We start from the raw sequence: 19,295 nt of genomic DNA on the forward strand, positions 1-19,295 counted from the left end.
ATGCTGAATATAGCCTTCCCTAGGGAATACCAGTTAAGCTGAAACCAATATTTTAGGCCTTGGACAAGATGCTATCATTACAGCCTTTAGCTGGACAAATCCATTTGCTTTAGCATGCTGGTTCTGAAATTTCCTGAAGGCATTGTTCAATTAAACCAGTTCTGAAAAATTATTTTCACACAGGAGTTCTAAACTGTGCAAATTCTCTTAACCGCCTTCAAAGCAAAACTGTTTCAAAAGATGAAGATTACATTTTATTTAAACCTTCTCTCAAACAATGCTTTATCCCCTAAGGATTAAGCTAGAGCCCAGCCTTAGCTCCCCATGGAAATGTTTTTCAATTAGTTACAATTTCAGAAAAAACACCCACTACTACTGCCAAACCAGTTCTTCTCCCAAGACAATTCTGCCCTTTATGACAGCTACCATTCACTTTAAGTAACAATTATTTCACATTGGTTTAAGAAGCCACAACAAAGTCCTTCAACAAGGAAAAGGATTTCCCCTTAACTGAAAGTTATATCATGTTGTTCTGCAGTTCAGCATTATGGCAACATATCTCATGGTACTGCATGTTTTCAGCCAGTCAAAGACCTGGTTTTGAGAACTGCTGTGGAGGAGGGATGGTGAGGGGGTTGCTAGAGGAAATCAATCTGAAATACCTGGCACAGCTGCACTTAAACACAGCCACTTACTGAAAATTTTCACAGACTTCATCAAACAATGGTAATTCTTAGTTAAAAGCCTATAACAATAGATTAGTCACAAGCAGTCTTTAACTTCCAGTGCATCAGACCGCAAAAAAAAAAAAAAAATTCTTCTAGTACTGCAATCCATAAGCAATTAATTCAGTTTGAAAAAAAAAAACAACCTACTGTTCACGTTACAATGCTACAAAGCATTCCTCTTTGTCCCATTAAGATTTTACAATTAATTTAATGCTTTAAATGGACAAGCATGTTCCTACACAGGGCACAGAGAACTCTTACTCCAAATAAATCATGTGTATGATTCCAAACCAAGGAGCTATCACAAAATTTTTAGTAGATAAATTTCTTGCGAACTCCGTTAGTTAGAAAATTATTCAGTCTGCACTATAAGAATTTAAATCCTTTCCATTGCAAAATCTTCGGGTTTGCAACCCTGGATAATCTCACCTGAAATAAGAAATGCCCAAACCTTTCCACAAATACAGGATACCACTTCCTTCTATTTCACATGGACCTCTTCATTTTCAATTTGTCACCTTCCAATGTTATATATGGTCCTCTACTAATTTCTTCAGAAGGGACTTACTATTATCGGCACATACATAACCCAAACTAGAACTCCATTTTTGCAAATTAGTCTGCAACTGCTTACTGGTGACAGAAATTTTTGTGTGATACAGCTGTAGTCTAACTCTTTATGCCTATTGTTTCCAGAATCATTTTGGCCACGCTGTAAATGTCAGGGTTATATTCTGGCTACCACAGAAGACAAAAGCAAATCCTTTGCTGACTTTAGAGAGAACAATTTCAGTTTTGCTCCTTAGTGTTGAAATATTTACAAGAGATATTTAACCAGCAAAAGTCTATCTTGCTATAAATGATTGAGCAAATCAGAAACTACATTCACATCATAATCTATCTGAAAGCAAAACATTACAAATGCAACAGTTCACAAACGTGAAGGGCTGAGTAAAAGGTCTATCTCCAGATTTTAAACAACTGGTGTACTCCTGAACTGCAGAACTCAAAACTACAGTATTCTTTGCATCTCTGTTCCATCAATGCATTTGATTCATTTTGTCTGTAGATTTAAAAAAGAAGCGAAGAAGAAAAAAGTACCTGCTAAGCTTAAGGTGTTGAGGATAAACTGAGTACCATAAAAAATAGTAAAGCAGTGTTCTTCTCGTTGCTTTGCTTTGCAACGCTCAAAGTCCTTTGAATTCTTTCCTGGGCGGATTTCTTTTATTTCCATCAGATCCACTGAAATGAAACAACATTCCATCAGTACAATTGCACTTGCATTCCAGTAGGGACTGAAACAATAACATGAACAACTCAAAACATGCATACATGTGTAAAATACCTATATAAATAAACTTACAGATGTTTATGGGCAAGAAATGCAAATTGCACCAGCTTGCAATCCACAAATCCATAACTAACCATATTACCAACTAACAGTCAGCAGCAGAGAAGGATGAAAAGAAAGAGGAAAAATAGCATCCTCTTTTTAGCATTTCTCTATCGCTGACTGTCTGTGGCCAAAGTGTATACACATAGCCCCTTTGGGTTACAGAAGACATGATTTCACAAATGGCATTTACTCTAAGCAAGAAATGTCCAATTGCCATGACAACTGTTAAGGGACAAACAAGAAAAGATACAACTTCTGACTCACCTAAAGATATTACGCATCAGATATTAGCTAGTCAGCTAGTCCAGTTACTGGTACTTGTAAGAAAAGTATTAAGATAGGAATGGAAAAAGAAAATCCAGCCTAACAAGAAGAATGTTTGAAAGCTTTTTCCTGGTCAACTCCAAAGAGTTCTCCATCATTTAGTGTAACCAACTGTATCACTGTTAACTGCTTTCTACAGAAGCCAGGTACGTATGAGAGCAGAGCAGAACGGGAACACTGCACAAGCACACATTTTCTCACGTCACCTCCCTTTTTATCAAACCCTTGCTATACGGGCCTGCATAACAGTAGTGAGACAGCACTGAAATAGGAATATGTGCACTCTCAAGATAAGATACTTATTAGAAAACTGAGGAAGTGGTTTTGTTCTGCCTGTGGACCAGACAAATAAACAGCTCATCGCACTTCTGGACAGTCTTGACTTATGAGGATGAAAAGTGAAGAAACACTTCATGGCTGCTGTTGAAATGTGTTTCTCAGACCTAGCAAGATCCAAGGGAAATATGTGAGGGCTTCTGTCCATGTATTTAAGAACGCTCCAATATTTTAACTGAGCACCTCATCAGTAACAGAACACAGTTAAAAACATACTGAAAAAGCAACTCTGCTGCTGACAGAAAGGGAGCTGAACACTGATTAAAGCTTTAGCCTGTGTAACACTAGGATTCTATGACGCCAACATGGAAAGGAGAGAAAGACAAGCAAGGAAGGAGGGGATTGCATGGCTGCAGTAAAGGCCTTTGGACTGTAAACCATGCTGGCTTATTCTAATCATAGGCAAGAGAAACCTCAGTCACCTCTTCTGCTTTCCCTCCACCCAACAAAACCCTGCTGAAAAACACAGTTTTAACTTCAACGACAAGCACTCCTTTCATTTCAGACTCATAAATCCGCACATATGAAACACTCTGCCATGAAGACATCCTCAAAATATAAACTATAAGCAGCGATAAAATGAATTTCACAACCTGCACTGCTGTTGTCATTTCAAGTGGCTCTTACCTCATACTGACCCCTGAAACAAACACAAACTTACTCAATGTCTCCTTCAGTTACTATACTCGCTACACTTATTATCCTTCCATTATAACCCTTCAAGCCTACCACCCCATTCTCTTTTGTGAATGCATGTGTATATATACAGATACAGGCATAACCACTTCTGCATGCACAGGTTTCACACAGGTAACTCTATTATTGTTTCTCCAGCTGGTCCTTGCAAAGAGATTACTATACCCCAATCGCTAGACATTCAGTAAACAGAGGAATGGGTCAGTATGAGAAGAAAATGGGGGAGCAGAAAGATTTATATTAAAATACCTTCAAATTCAGCATTTTACATTCCTGTACTTTTCAGGCAACATATTATATATATCTTACAAAATCCTGGCAAGATATCATTACATTTACTTACATAATATATGAAAGAGATGTACAAAGCACAAGTTTTATTAAATATTCTTCAAAGTTTTAGAAAAAGAAAGATTCGATACATGTTATAGATTCAGAAAATGAATAGAAACTACCTGCACATTTTTAATGATACTTTATAGTGTGGTTTAGGATGCATTATTCTGTATTACCAAAAGAAAATCCAAGGCAGAAAATCAGAGGAGGGAAAAGAGAGACAGACACTGCATGCATCAATTTTGGTCTCTCGCTAAGCTCTGCTATCTCCCCAGGCAGACCGGAGTCACTTGGCATCCTTCACACAATGCCTGCTAAGTCCAGAGTGGCTGATCCCAACTAAACCAAGAAAGAAACAGGCCAGCAAAAGCAGCAACATGTTTCAGACTCTGATTCACTCTGATTAGTGAATCAACTGTACCAACTTGGCTGTTACACAGTTACTGTGAACTTTTTATAGAACAATCTATCACTGAACAATTAAAATGTAACTTCATGCCTGTGACAGAACTACAAGCGCTGCACCTCGGACACCGAAACCTTCCCCCTTTTCAATCCCATGCTCAAACTGCAGGACCATATTCCAACCTAGCTTCATAGACACATACTCCTGGGGGCTGATACACCTGAAAATCACAGAGCTGGACACATGCAGATTGCAGTGTCAGATCAAACCCAACAGGCTTGCAGATGACTTCCATAAATTACTGCAAAAAAATTAGAAGTTGACTCACACCCAGCAAGACAAGAACACTCCCAAAGCACTCAATCCTCAGCCAAATAGTAGAGAAGTCTAGCACCTCTCTAAGAATGCTACAACAACACTAGTTTACATTTCATCCATCCTTTTATGTGGTTATTTCTACAAGTTAAAAGGATCTCCTCGACAGCCTCATCAGTCACCTATTAATTCCGACAACTCCCTCAAGTGGCTCTTTTTTAACAAGAATGTACTCCAAGGCACCTTCAATCACCATCCTGTTTCAGGCTCTGAACTGCATGTGCAGTTACTCATGGCAGCTCAAAGCCTGAAGCTGCTGAACTTCAGCTCCTGCTGTTATGTGTTGTTTGGCAAATCAGTTAATTCAAAGGATCGTTACACTACTACAGAGCTGCGTTCCAAAGACTGCACAAATTAATTGCTCAGTCCCTTCCAGAGTACCTTGCTAGAGGTATTTACTGCCATAAACTTTTGATCCTCGACATCTCCACTGATCTCCATTCAAATAACCTGGCAGCAATGGTCACATTCAGTCACACACAGAGGTATGAACTGCCATTACCTTTCCTTCAGTTAAACTTTGAGGCAGACAGTAAAACAGAACTTGGATTCCATTACAGCAGGTGCAGTACAAGCTGAGCAGAAGTGAAGACATAAGGTAAGCACAGGTAGGAAATGACATGAGCAGAACTGCAAAAAAAACCCCCATTTCATTGTGGTACACGGTAACACTGTTCCACATCCCAGAAGAAGAGAATCAGCACTGCTCTTCAAAGGGAGAACTTCTGCCTCTGTCCGTCCTGTGCTCACACAACACGCAAACGGTTGGGAGCGCAACTGTTCAGCACTCAAACAGACAATTGAAATAGGAAACGGATTCTGCTTAAAAACAACCAATGCCAATATCAGAACACCTTACAATAGCTTGAAGTGCCCACCTAAGTTCACTGCAGGAAGGCACATTTTCATGGATCAGCTTTGGTCAAGTCAGGTAATTTTAGGCTGGAAAGTCAGAGAGGCTGTACATAAATCAAGTCAGAAAACCTTAGAGGCTGTCAACCTAACAAGGTATCTCTGACAGAAAAGCCTTGATTAACAGTGTAAGATTTCACCTGAGACTGGCTTTGTAGACTACAGAGTCTCATAAGATAGGGCTCTTGATCCAAAGTCCCCAGGAATCTTTCAGTATCTGTGGCCACAAATGATGCTTGGATCTGAGAGTTATGTACCTAATACAGGGGAAGAAAAAGCCTACAGAGAGATTCAAAGGAGTCAGAAATCAGGCCATGAGCATTATTTACTTCAGCAGATATTTTCTATAAGCCTCAAGAATGTTAAAGGAAAACTACTGGCAATATTCTAGAGAGAACAATAAGGGACTATGATCACTTGAGTGCTGCAGACGGAGACACAGGCATTCTCTATGTGAATATATTCACATTTTCTTGTGTGTATATATATAAATGTATAGCAACATTCTGCACTTAAGAACCAGTTTTAAGAATCCACTTTTTTTTCCCCCAACAATTTGCATTACAAAATATTCCAAAGAAAGTTTGATTTGAGAAAGGTAGAAGCTGATTCCTGCAACACAGGTTATGTGCAAAAGAATTCCCAGTGAATGAAGAAAGCTTTTAGTATCCTTTTGCAAATGCACTTCACGGTGGTTACTGAGGACAATGGATTTGTTCTCACTTCTGCAGAATTAAAGATTAACTATACAAGGTGTGTCTTAACAGCTGGTTTTATTCAGAGCAGGAATGAAACACAGACCTTGTGCAAATCTAAAGGGAACAAGGTGAGGCTTCTTTCAGAGAAGGACAAAGTCATATGAAGGCAGAAATCTCCTGCTGCACGGCAGTACAGATGTGGCATGAAAAGTAATGCAGCTCATATAAACAGTGAAATTTAGTGGGACAGTCAGTGGCCCAAGGAAGTCATCACAGGTAAGCAACAAAATTATCTGAAAACAGTTACGATACAACATGAGAAACAGAGCAGTGCGTCTTGAGAAAGCACACAACTACCCTTTCAAGGGGTTCCCTGGGGATTTAGCTGCATGACTCACATATGCTTTATAGAAGTGCACCTTTTAAACCCACAGGTTTTTAAGTAATCAGGTCACACACAGCTGTCATACACAGTAAACGAATTGCCATTAAACTATTAACTTCTCACTGGACTGTTCAGCAGAACAACATATTACAGCCCTTCCCAGACTGGGCTCTGAATTCAAGGAGCCATACAGCTCAAACAGCTATTGGTTTCATATAAAAAAATAAAAGGCATCTTCACAATATGAGATAAGAATAGGGCAAAATCTTTATATGTGCCTATAAAAATTTACATTCTACTCAGTGCAATAAAAAAAAAAGAAAACCCAAACACGTTGCCACGTAAAACTGACTTTGGACAAAGTATAATGGTGTACTGTAGTACCTATATCACGGGCCCACTTTGATCTATCACATTGGAGGTGCTCAGGTCTATGAAGCTCACTTCATCCTTGTTTCGCTGTCTGGCCGTGACAGGAAGTCTGGTCGTTTTAAGTTAGCATTAAACATTGCAGAACTGAGCTGCTAAAGGGAAGGAATGATCTGAAAACAGCTAAAGGCTACACATGTTCATTTTTTCATTTGACCACAGAAACCAAGCTCTAAATACTCAGCTGAAGACTTACACAAAGATCCCCTGGGTAGCAACTGAAACACAGCAATTTCAAAACAGAAAAAAAGGTGAATTTTAATGTTTCTTTGAAAAGATATTCCACCAAGAGCAAGAATTAGATTCGCTTTTGCAATGACATACTTTTTTAACAGTATTCAGAATATAAAACAGAAAGAAAAAGACAGAATATGGACTTGAGGTTTTCGATGCAAGTTAAAGTTTATTTATTTCTTTATGTCTAAAACAGTAAGGAAATTCAGACAGAAAGAAATCCTGATAATAGTAAAAAAAAAGTCCCCACAAGAAACTAGCAGGGTCAATTCTAACGTTCGAGCCAAAAGAAGCATTCACTACACATTCTCAGCAGCATATGCAGATACTCATCATTTCTCCCAGAAAGGTGCATAAAACACAATTTTTCCACCATAGAGGGAGTTCACATTGGCATTAACAATTCTACTAATTAAATAACTTAGCTGTTTAACATATGGGGGGGGGGGGTAATCCCTCATTCTATGATTTAAGTTTAAGTACGTAAGCCACTTGCATGAATTGGCTCTTAGTTGTTAGCGTTGTAAGTTTCCAAACTGTATCGGACAGGCAAAAGGCTGCATGGAACAATATTTCCTCTCTTTGACGAGTCATTTTAGCAAAGATTTTAAAAGCAAAACTAGCTACATTTGATTTCAGGGCAAACATGCTGCAGGACAAAATTCACAAAATACAGCAATGAAGATTAAATAAAAAACCTTCTTAGCGAGAACTGCACCCCCGTGGCAACAGAGACAAGATTGCCATTACATTAAATTATACATCCCTGCCTTTCACCTCACCCCGGAATTGTGTGTGGCCTGATCTGGTCCTGTTATTCACAGGACTATATTTTAGAAGCACTGTTTCTCAAATGAGATTTGATCATTACGAATACAGGTGCACCATTTTGCAGAAAGCAGTGATTTCTGCTTGGCAATGTAACACAATCTGAAAACACACACCATGTAATCTTACAGAGAAATAAAAGAGAGCAGCTCGCACACGTTCTAAATCTACATATAACATGAATATATTGTCAATTCTTTGTTTTCATTCATTCCCTTTCTTAACAAATCTGTGAAGTATGAAAATTCAACTTGTTTTAAAGTTTTTTTTAAAACAAAATCATATTCTAGAGGACAAATTCTGTAAGAATCTCCTCTTTTGAGCAGGAAGAATATCTCAAGTGATCTCAATAATCTTTAATAATTCTTTTTCAGAGGTTAGATGAAAGATCAGTAACACTAAACGAACTTGAGATGTTAAATGTATTAAAAAAGTGGGCCACATTAATTTCATTCTACAAACTCTGGAAAAATACTACAGAAAAAACAGGAGAAGAGAGACAATATGAATTATCAGCCCATGTTAATCCTAAAATAAAATGTTACGCATTGTTGGTCATGCCTTCCTACTGAAAATGAAAATACTTACAACACAGTCCTACCACCTTAATATAAGGTCTAGACTGAAAAAAAAATAAATGGTTACTATATGTTATACTCAGGTACATCATCAGCATCTATTTACGTAGCCTTTATTCCTCTGCTTCATAATTTTATAACTACATCAACAAGAGGTCTGCGTCTCTGCCATTCCAAAACATCCTCCGAGTGTTACATCCTCTGAGAAACAGAAAGTTTTCCTAATAAATTAATACTATCACATCTATTCCATTTTCTGTTTCAACCTTACCTATCCCCTAACCTCTTGGTTTACCTACAGAATGAGCATTTTAACAGCTGCTATACTATATGACCTTTTTCTAAGTATGGCCTTCCAATGTTTTAAGCTTACTTCTAGTCATATGCTTACACAACTAAATGGTCACTAGATTTTTTTTCCTTGAGTATTTTGCAATTAATTGAGAATAAAGAATAAAGGATTAAAATATCGTTTAAATTATTTTACAAGAGAAGGTCGGCTCTTTACATATTAAAAAGAAAAACCAAAATCCTAAGTAATCAAAAAAGAGAAATCATCTTATGTCCTCAACAGAATCTTCCTTGAAATATGTATGCTTGTATTACACACTTGCACATTCAAGGAAGGTTCCATAGATTTCTCAGAGCATAAATTCTCCTGGCTGTGAATCATCACTTAACACAAGGATTCATGGAAGACTATGCAGAAAATCTTATTTTCCAGTGACTAATCAAACTGCGGTAGCCACAAACTTTCCCTTAATAACTGTCCTTAAAGCACTCCACATCAGATAAAGAATGAAACACCCATTATGGATCAGTTTCCTGGAGATTTACACCTTGCCACCCACTTGCTCTACAAGCTTAAATACCATAACTTCTTTGGGCACTAATTTATTCCTGTGCATGTAAATGTGTCTACCACAGTATGAGGAAATTTGGAAGGCTTTATTTGATATTTCAGAAAAGTACTGAGTCAGCAAACCCCAGGTGCCTGTTTCACAGACATGTCGCTTCGCAGAGCACTGACAAGCTCTTCTCGCTCTTGGCCAGCCCTTCCTTCCCCTCTGCCTTTCACTGCTGTCCAGTAGTTCCCTCCACCACTATCTCAGCTATAACAGTATACTTGTTTGTGGGCCATTCGCTATCCTAGGAAAGAAACAGAGCAGCAGAGTAGCTGATGTGGAGGCAGAAGTGACCCCTAGATACCACGGGGGTGCACCGCACACATCCGTTGTGTGGCCAGCCTGGGACAGTTTGAAGCAGGAAGAAACAACACAGCGTGTACGTAATCCAAGGGCCACCAAACAGGCCCACGCACAGTTGTAAAGGGTAAACACCAAATGAAAATACCCAGCAGAACCATAAGGAAGTAACATGCTGAACAACACACTGCAATAAATCACGCTGGTAAGTCACAGCTTCACAGTCATGGATCTACTATGCATAAATTAGTTTCTGCAAGAAAAAGGCTTGTTACAAATTAGATAAGCAAAACAATTCCCTCCATTCAAGGGAACTGATGCTTCCTTCTCTGATGTATTGCTAAAGCAAAAGTTCAGCTCTTTTACAGCCACTAAGATCTGTAGTTCTTAAATTGCAAACCCATGAACGCGCAATAGTCAACACGGGCAACTGATCCATAGCCCAGTCATACTGGGTCCCACCTGCACTAGGGTATCACTGGATGAAAAACACATTTCTGCACCACACACTCTCCCCTGCTGCATAACCAAAGTTGCCAAATGCTTTCTCAAGCACCACACAGCTTCTAAGTCAGCCTGTGCTACAGCAAGGAAAAGTGGTGGGAGAAGACTGTAGTCCACTCTAGACTTCTAAGAGATTTGCTTATTTTTCCTGGCAATAGTATCTGATACCAGTCGAAGAACTAGCACCACGGGATTTAGACCCACAGCTGTGGGTCTAAAAAGTGCTCCTTTATTTCTGTGCGCTCTCTTTTACACTCAAAATTCCTCTCAACATTCAAATTACGTTGTTATATGTACAATGCTTTGCAGCAGAACTCCTATAATTAAACCAGCAGTATAGATGAAACAATGCACAAGAAAACCACACAGCCTCAAGAGTTAGAAAGCTGGTGTTATTGTGCATTTCATGTTTTCAGTGGCCACAGCAAGAGACTCCAGTGGACAGTAACTCACAGCAGCAACTAAATAAATCTGAAGGAGCCTTTCATTCTCCCAAATGACTATCTGGGCAGGCTAGCCTTGTAAGTTACCTGCTTGATATTAGGCTGTGAAAATATAATCTCAAAGTTATTTCATATACTGTCAGAAACACCATTGCTATTTATAACCCTCATTTCCCAAGCCCCTGTACATTCTGCATCACAGTCATTAACCTTTCGCCAAGTCAGTCTATCCATGGGGCAGCACTTCTGCAACACTCACCAAAATGTACTTCTCATTCAAGAAACAGAGAAAATATCTCCTATTGACATCAATTATGGGCTCCCCTGAAACTAAAGTCAATGTGCATAAGAAATAGAAACAGAAAAAAAAAAAAAACAAAACACAATGGCTTCAAAGCACGCGTGATCTGATAAGGTATTAACACCACACTGCAACATCCAAAGTGCAGCAGGGAGCTTGGGGAACACCAAACCACACAGCTCCTCAAAGGGAAAAACATTTGTCCGCAGAAGTTAAACCAAAGGCCTGAGTCTAAAAAGAGTTTTCTAAAGAAAGATATCTCCATTTTATTTACTCATCCAGAGAAACACATCTGCACTGAGCAGGAAACAGCCATAATTTTAGCAACTATTTTGCTCTATTCTGAACAGAAATGTTGATGGGTTTTAACCAAAGGGATCCTTTCAAGAGTAATGAAACTTAAAATACACAGTACTGCCACATTCAGGGCCTTTGGGTTGTCTAAACATTTACATCAGTATAGTTAATCTTACACCTCCCTTGCACCAGTCAAATTATTCCAGAATAAGAGAAGATGCCTTTTTGCTATTCTGAGGCTTAACTTAAATTAATTCCAAAATAACGATAACCAAACTTGAAAAAGGCCCTTGTAATAACTATGAGCAACACTGACTTAAAGTAATTCGAGTGTTCTTCACATGTTTACAGTTCACCAGCAAGAAAATCAGCACTAGGACACCCAAAGTTCCCAAAACTATACAGGGCAGTTAGAGAAAAAAATAATCTTTTTTTCTTGATTTCCAAAGAAAGTCTATTAAAACAAAGTACAAAAGTTGGTCTCCATCACATTTACCTATTAGCAGCCTATTTTTGTATCCCAAAGCTTAAGAAGTCTCCACACTATCTTATTTAGAAGCACAGATGCAAAAGTTCAGCTTTCAGCCTTCTGTATAGAGCAGTTGCCAAACAAGTTAAAAGGCACATACACAACAGGAAGACATCTTAATATTGAGTAGGGGTGGGAACGTTAATTCTTATTGAACTGTAGCACATGCAAATAACAAACACAAAGATCACATGACAAATACTATTTCTTGTATAGAACAAGTATATTAAACAATAAATACTTGAGATGATAATTCTATGCCCTCAGACACTTAAAATAAAAAGTGTTTTTTATTTTTCACAAAAACAGTGCAATCCATCTGTGGAATTCACATATGCACTTATATGTACAAAACAAAACAGATTTATTCCTACCACAAAATTGAAACCATCTCCTCAGTACAGCTCCAGAGAAATAAAAATTTCAATTCCCCTGTAATCGGTATTCAAGAAGCCCATCCATTCAATAAATAAATATGAAAGCTTCAAATCTATAATTTTTCCACTTTTCAAGCAAAAAGAAAGCTTGCGCCTCAGTCAAGAGAAGCAACAACATTTAAATAAATAAATAAAATATTTCCTTCCTCTTCGGCAAAAACACTGTCAGCAAGTTAAAGGTGCAGAGACTTTCATTTGAAGTAGATCAGACAGTTCATGGTAAATTGTCACAACTGTTCATACCATATTCTGAAACTATGCCTGCAAAATATGTCTTGGTTTTGGCCAGATTAGTTGCCTGTTAAGACAACAAAACAACATTTTGCAAATTACACTTTAGAGTACGACATATTCTCAGATCTAAAGCTTCTATCATTACAAAGGTCACCTAAATTTTGCTCAGCTTAAAAAAACTGCTACAGCACTACAGCTCTTGGGGAGCGAGGCAGATGGCCTTCAGATAAGTCACAGGTCTGCAGCTATAGCCTTTCTTCTAGTAATGATTGCCTGTGTAACTGGAAGCAAGTCATTACCACACTGAATTATTCAGGTGTAAGAAACAAATTACAACATTGTCCTCCCTTTAAAAGTGTTAAAATCTACATACAGAGCAAACTATTTAATTATTGGGATGTACTACCACAAACACACACCACCTCCAAGAAGCTTTGATAAAAGATTAAAAGTCGAACAGTGAAAAAGTTGACCGCAAAAGCTAGAAAGCACAGTCCGTACAGCTTTAAATCCAGCCCCCTCTGTGCAAACGGCAATGATAACTCCTCAACTACACGATCTCATATATTGTTTTTGCCAGAGTCTTTAATGCCTCACTCCCCCCTCTAAGTGGTCATTTGCTATTTTGTTTTAATCTTATGGCTGCACGCGTAACCCTGGGCTTTATTTGCTAAGCATATGCAAACCATGCTCTTATGACTGAATTATTCATCTCCTCCAGGACTATTTTTTTTTAGCACACCTCTCTTCAGGATCTGAGCATATCAGAACCAGTAATGGACTTGCATTCATATGCATCATTATAGGAAGGGACAATTACCCTCATTCTCCACATGAGAAACCGGAGCACTGCAAGATTATGATCCAGACTACCTGTTAATTCGAGTGTCCAGACCTGTTTGCTTTTTCCCAGAACACAGTGTATGACCATATTTTCATCACTAATGATAAAAACATTCTCCAGACAAACAGTCTTTCATTCCACTACATTACATTTCCAGTTGCAGGTCTGATCTGTGCAAGGAATGAGACAGGAACTAATGGAAAAGGTAGCAAACCAAGATTTAACACTTGTAAGTAAGGAGCATGAAAGGAAGCTGCAGACAATTCGAAAACCGTGCAACTTCTCGGTGTCTGGCTTTTCAACCTGAACAGATAATGAATTTTTAACTTACTGTGTATTCACCAAAAAAAGCCCTTCTAAAAATCCACAACTTGGACAAACTAGTCTCTTTCTTCCCAGTTTCTCTCACATTAGTGTGTACTCATTCAGGGAGAACACCAGGACTATAGCTCCTGTCTGTTGCACTACGGGAGTAACTGGGGCCAGTCACAAATGCTCTATGAATAGGATAGCGCTCAAACAGTACAATATATACCTGCTCAGCCTTCCCAGCTCTCCAATTCCAAAATCCAACTTCCTACTACAATTTCTTTTCCCAGTGCCCCCAGTTCCTCAACTCCAAGCTTCTCATAGTAACTGAGGCTGACCAATAAACGATGCACTTCCTTTATTGAAGACAAACATTATTTAGTTGTTGCATAGTAAAATCATGACTGTAATAAATAAATAGAAACTTGCCACACAGTCATACGCAAGCACTGTAATTACATTATAACACGAGCTACACAAACCCCAAAAAGCACAGGCTGACCTTGGTTCAGCCACATTCAATAAGAACTGAAGATCAGTCTTGCTTTATTCTGCCACAGCTTTTGCAGTTCTATGTAACTTTACACTCCCCTTCTATTTCCCGACCTTGTTATAAACAGTGGGTTTAGTCAATCCAAATAAGAGCCCATTAACTTAAGAGCCCATATCAACTCTGGACATTAAAATCAGCTGTTACATCTATCACTCCATCCTCTTAAGTCATTGGTACTTTCCAATAATCATCCTAAAGAATGAATTCTACCCTGAAAGAGTAAATTCTCTAAGAAAACAGAAATTTGAATTCAACTTACTTGTATCTGAATTTTTTTCTTTTTTGAAGAGAGAATGAATAAATAAGTACTAATCACTTCAATTTATAAGACATCTTGATGCTTAATGATGGAAAACAACTGTCATACAGTAAACCAATTCACTGAGAACACAAGCACCATCATATTCAAAGATGAAAATTTTAAGAACAGGGTTTAGGGTAAACCAACATTAATCATACTTAAGTACTCTTAGATACCTAAATAACAAGCTGCAGAAGTTTCTTCACCTACATTGCAAAAATTCAGAATATTCTTAGCAAATTACCAAACTCTTTTCAGCCAAAAATTTCATTATGTTAACAAAGGCTCAGTAAATTATTATTTGACAATTATATCAATTTATTAGTGACTCCAAGTTCAGGTACACTTTGCAAATACTCACAGAAACCTTCGATCTTGTCAGCTGTCTTGCTCCACGCTACCTGTCGGGTTTCCATTATGACCTGAATAGTTCTCCTTTCTGGACTACTCTTCTTCAGGCTGAATACTGTCATAACAGTTCCCAACTCCAGGTTCCTTTTGATCTGGCTTTTCTCATACTCTGGCAACACTCCATAGTTGATACTCTTTCGAGGCATGTTTTTTGTGGTTTTTTTTTTTTTTAAATCAAAGTTTTATGATTTTCAATGTCCTGAAAAGAAAAAAAAAAGGGAGAAAATTCAATATTTAAAACAGCATTTTAGCTTCTTTAAAAATCACATTTGTGTAAGTTAAAGCAGAACTACGTTAAAAACCTGTTCTAAAGAAGCAATATTTTATATCTCTGTAGCATTTTCTGTCCCATTTTCTACCACTTTCTCCTAACCAAATAGATAGTGTAAATGCAACTACACTGCAGAAATTGCTTTGACCATGGCAGTTTATGTCACTTACCAAGTCTCCAACTTTTTTTGCCAGTATAATGAGTAGCCAAGGAAGAATTACTTCCTGGATGGTTACACAAGCAACTCTTGATTAGATAGCCAAAAACGGTACCCAATACAATTATGAACAGAATTCTCTTCTGTAGTATCTAAGAGGTTTTCTATAGTAAGTATATTACTTACAAATTATGCATGCACATCAAAATGCAGAATGTAATTATAATACACCACATATTCTGTCCAAAAGCGCTTTCACCAAAACAGCACTTCATAGCATCAAGAAGGAAGAATGCACCTCTGAAGCTTTCAAATAACAATACTGGTTTTACTCCAGAAAACGGCGACTTTTACTGGTAGGTCCGAAGACAGACTTCCTTAAACAAAGTTCAAACCCTGACTACATTTATCTTGATTTGATGACTTCAGGAGTCTCCCAAGACATGAAAAAAAAAATGTGTACTTTGATCCATAGAATGGTCTGGGTTGGAAGGGACCACAAAGGTCATCTAGTCCAACCTCCCCTGCAGTGAGCAGGGACATTTTCAACTCGATCAGGTTGCTCAGAGCCCCATTCAACCTGACTCTGAATGCTTCCAGGGGTGGGGCACCTGCCACTTCTCTGGACAACCTGTTCCAGTGTTTCACCAGCCTCAGTGTAAGAAATTTCTTCGTAATATCTAGTCTAAACTTCTCCCCTTGTAGTCTAAAGCCATTACCCCAAACAAATTCCTTTCAAGCATCAGATCTGCTTTCACTTATTTTATACAGTGAGATACTTCTGCTCACAGAGATTTTCCCTAACTGACATAGAGACAGAAGTAGCTCTTACCAGAAATCACCATTCCTATAGGAATCTCATTATTTTAGGGTATTTGTAGAATTATGTTCCATAAAAACCTCATAAGTTCAATATAAGCTGGAAGTTAAACCTTTCATTCCTGAAACTGAGGATAATTTAATTTCCACAACTGCAAGAAGTATCTGGAAACCTATTTTGTCCCAATATTGCCAATCAACACAATAAAAGAGATATTTGTGACAGATTTGAATCATATTTAAAATTTTCTACTCTCCCAAGATTAATTCTTTTAACATTCTCAGGGCTGTCTTCAGATAACCAAAAGCTCAACTCACGGTGAACTGCAGCAGGTTTGTTCTTCTTGCTCTGCATAATAAAGAAGCATCAATTTGCTGCCTGGAGAGAACTCTGAAATCTGAGAAGCCTCAATGGCTCCACAGACATTAGGAGGGGCTACAATGACTGAAGCCTAGTAATCCAATGACAAGATATCCTTATTTCCTGGCTATCAGCTTGTGCAAACTCTTAAGCTTTAACTTATATGAGAATTCAAACCAGCTAACGATCCTTCAGTGAACTCTAAGGAAAATGAGGGGGAAATATGAGTAAATACAAATACTGAAACAAATGTTGGCTGTGTCTAAAATGTCTCAGTTTATGTACTGCTAAAACTTCATGGCTGTGTTTCTCCTACATAGTGTACTCTTCCTTACGCCCTGGTCAGGCAGCAGATATTTGTGTACATATATTCAGGAGACATTTTGGCACAAAACAGCCAAAAGACAGATGCACATGCAGCAGCTCTCAAATATTAGTAAATTTCTGTGCTTTTGGTCTCCCACACACCATTGCATCAACCAGCTAACTACAAGCTTGATTACTCCTCAGCAAGACTGTTTATAAACGGGATGCCCTGGAATCTACTCATTCATCCACGCACAAAGAAGGAAGCATACGATGTTCATACAAGTAGCAGAAGCTGCACAGTTCCCAACCATCTCCCTTAACCACATCCCTGAGCAGGACGGGTTTAAAGAATCTCTGGGCACATGCAGCCACAGCCACAGCATCTCCTCTGGTTCTCTTCCTCTCTCTTCAGTCCACTACTCTCCATCACAAGCAGTTTCAGTTTCCGTGTTGATAGCTAATTCGACCATGCCACTTCTCGCTTCCCCTTCGTAACTTCTTCCAACCCTCCTCCCCCTCACCCCATGTCACTGTCTCCTGACCTGCTCTTCACTAAAGAGCGCTCCTTTTTGCTCGCTCTCCCATCAACACAACAAAACTGTCTTTCACACCATGTCACGAACTATTTTTGGTGCAATCTGTCCAACTTTAAAGCTGTCTGGTGCAATCATTCCAATCCCTTTGTAAATTCCACTTCAATAAACACTTTTTAAAAAAAAAAATAGTAAAAGAGAAGCAAACAACAATCCCTTTTTACCTGCAAGGTGGCCTGTTTACACATTGAACCTGAAATGATCTAGAGCGGAAACCATGTCTCACTCCGTGTTTTGCAAAGCATTATACAGATAACATGGTGTTTAACATCTATAAGCTTGATATTGCATTAAGAAAACAGAGTACTCTTTTCTTACAATACTGAAAAAAGAAATATATATATACACACCCCAGTCCCTCAATCGAGAGGGAGTGGGCATCTTCTAAGGGTAGTAAGCAATGGCAGATTTTAGCCAGAATGTAACTCATCCTTTCTGGCTCCCTGGAACTAATCAGATAATCATTTTAATTATCATGGGCTAGCATCTAACAAGACAGTCATAGTCATCTGGTCTTGCTACAATGACTTGTAATAAAAGAAATAAAAGGAATGTAAAATAAAAAATTAAATTAAATTAAAATCTTTGTATACTGCCTGGTTTTCTGACAAAAAAATTTGTCTTCTCACTTTGCTCTTTTCATTAAAAATTGTAATAAAAAGAACATGTCATGATTTGGAACAAAGTTTAACTGTTTTATTAAAACCACACTGCAATAATAAGAGCCTAAACTTTTAAATTATATTGTTTTTAGGAGTTAATAACAAAATATGCATCTGCTTTGCCTTTTACAGCACAAGGTGTAGCTGTAAAATGAAACATGAGTTTCTAAATACAGCCATTTAAGAAAAGGCAAGGCAGCAGGGTTTTTTGAAAGATTAGTCCCTTCATACAAAGGAACTGCCTCTCAGAGGTGGCTTCGTAAACAGTTTCCGCTGAATAAAATATACTGGACTTCCCCTTTTAAAGTAGCTCTTTCTTCAAAAAACAGAGCAAACAGCAGTTTTAGTCAAACTTAAATCCTAAGTCACAAGGAAAGATTTTTAACTCGCTATGAAACAATACTGTAGTTAAGCATATCTACTTCATCAGCAAAAGGTTGAAAGAACATTGTAGTATCTGAAGCTGACAGTTCCTATAGTGTTTTGGCTACTGCTCCAGTTTAAGAATGTCACAAAGAGCAATAAAACACATCACAGCTACCGAAAGAGTGTTCCATTAAGAAGAGCTTCCACTAGGAAGCCCTTGATATTAGACCTGATCTTTTTAATAATAAGAGCCTCCTTACACCTACCCACAGGTGTCCCTCAGCCTTCTAACACCCATCACTGCACAACTATTCGAATCAACAATATCTCTACCCATTCATGCAGTAGAACTCTGTAATGATCCTCATTACCCTATTATCTGGATACCTCTAAACCAGTGGGGTATGAGCTACAAGATACCCTTACGTGCAATGGAAACATTATTGTTCTTCAACCAAAGAGTTATTGAAGCCTAGAGTAGAAAGGTCCAGCATTACTTATACAATTTAAGGTGTGAACTAACAGCCACAGAAACATATCGCAAGCTCCAGTTTAGACACAGAAATCAACGCACAACTCTTTCCCCTTGACTGTAGGCATCAAAAGAGCAAAACTTTGATGGTGTCCCACACCACACGCAAAATTAGAACCATTTCTTACTGCTGGTTTATAAATAGTTTCTATATTGGTTTTTATTGAAGAGTCTGACTAATTTGGACAAAAAGTCA

General features: G+C 38.2%; 1 protein-coding gene across 2 annotated transcripts in view; it reads right to left on the reverse strand.

Annotated features, from left to right (window-relative positions):
- PLCG2 (phospholipase C gamma 2) overlaps window positions 1-19,295 on the reverse strand; it is a 68,382-nt gene that overhangs the window by 39,734 nt on the left and 9,353 nt on the right. For both annotated transcript variants that reach the window (XM_054078667.1, XM_054078668.1), the window contains exons 2-3: window positions 14,980-15,228; window positions 1,830-1,970 (exon numbers count right to left, since the gene is read on the reverse strand). In XM_054078667.1, the coding sequence (XP_053934642.1) occupies window positions 1,830-1,970; window positions 14,980-15,175 (337 nt within the window). In that variant the 5' untranslated portion in view covers window positions 15,176-15,228. The remainder of the gene's footprint in view (window positions 1-1,829; window positions 1,971-14,979; window positions 15,229-19,295) is intronic.

Source organism: Cuculus canorus, chromosome 13, assembly GCF_017976375.1.
Source record: "Cuculus canorus isolate bCucCan1 chromosome 13, bCucCan1.pri, whole genome shotgun sequence".
NCBI classification, from domain to species: Eukaryota; Metazoa; Chordata; class Aves; order Cuculiformes; family Cuculidae; genus Cuculus; species Cuculus canorus.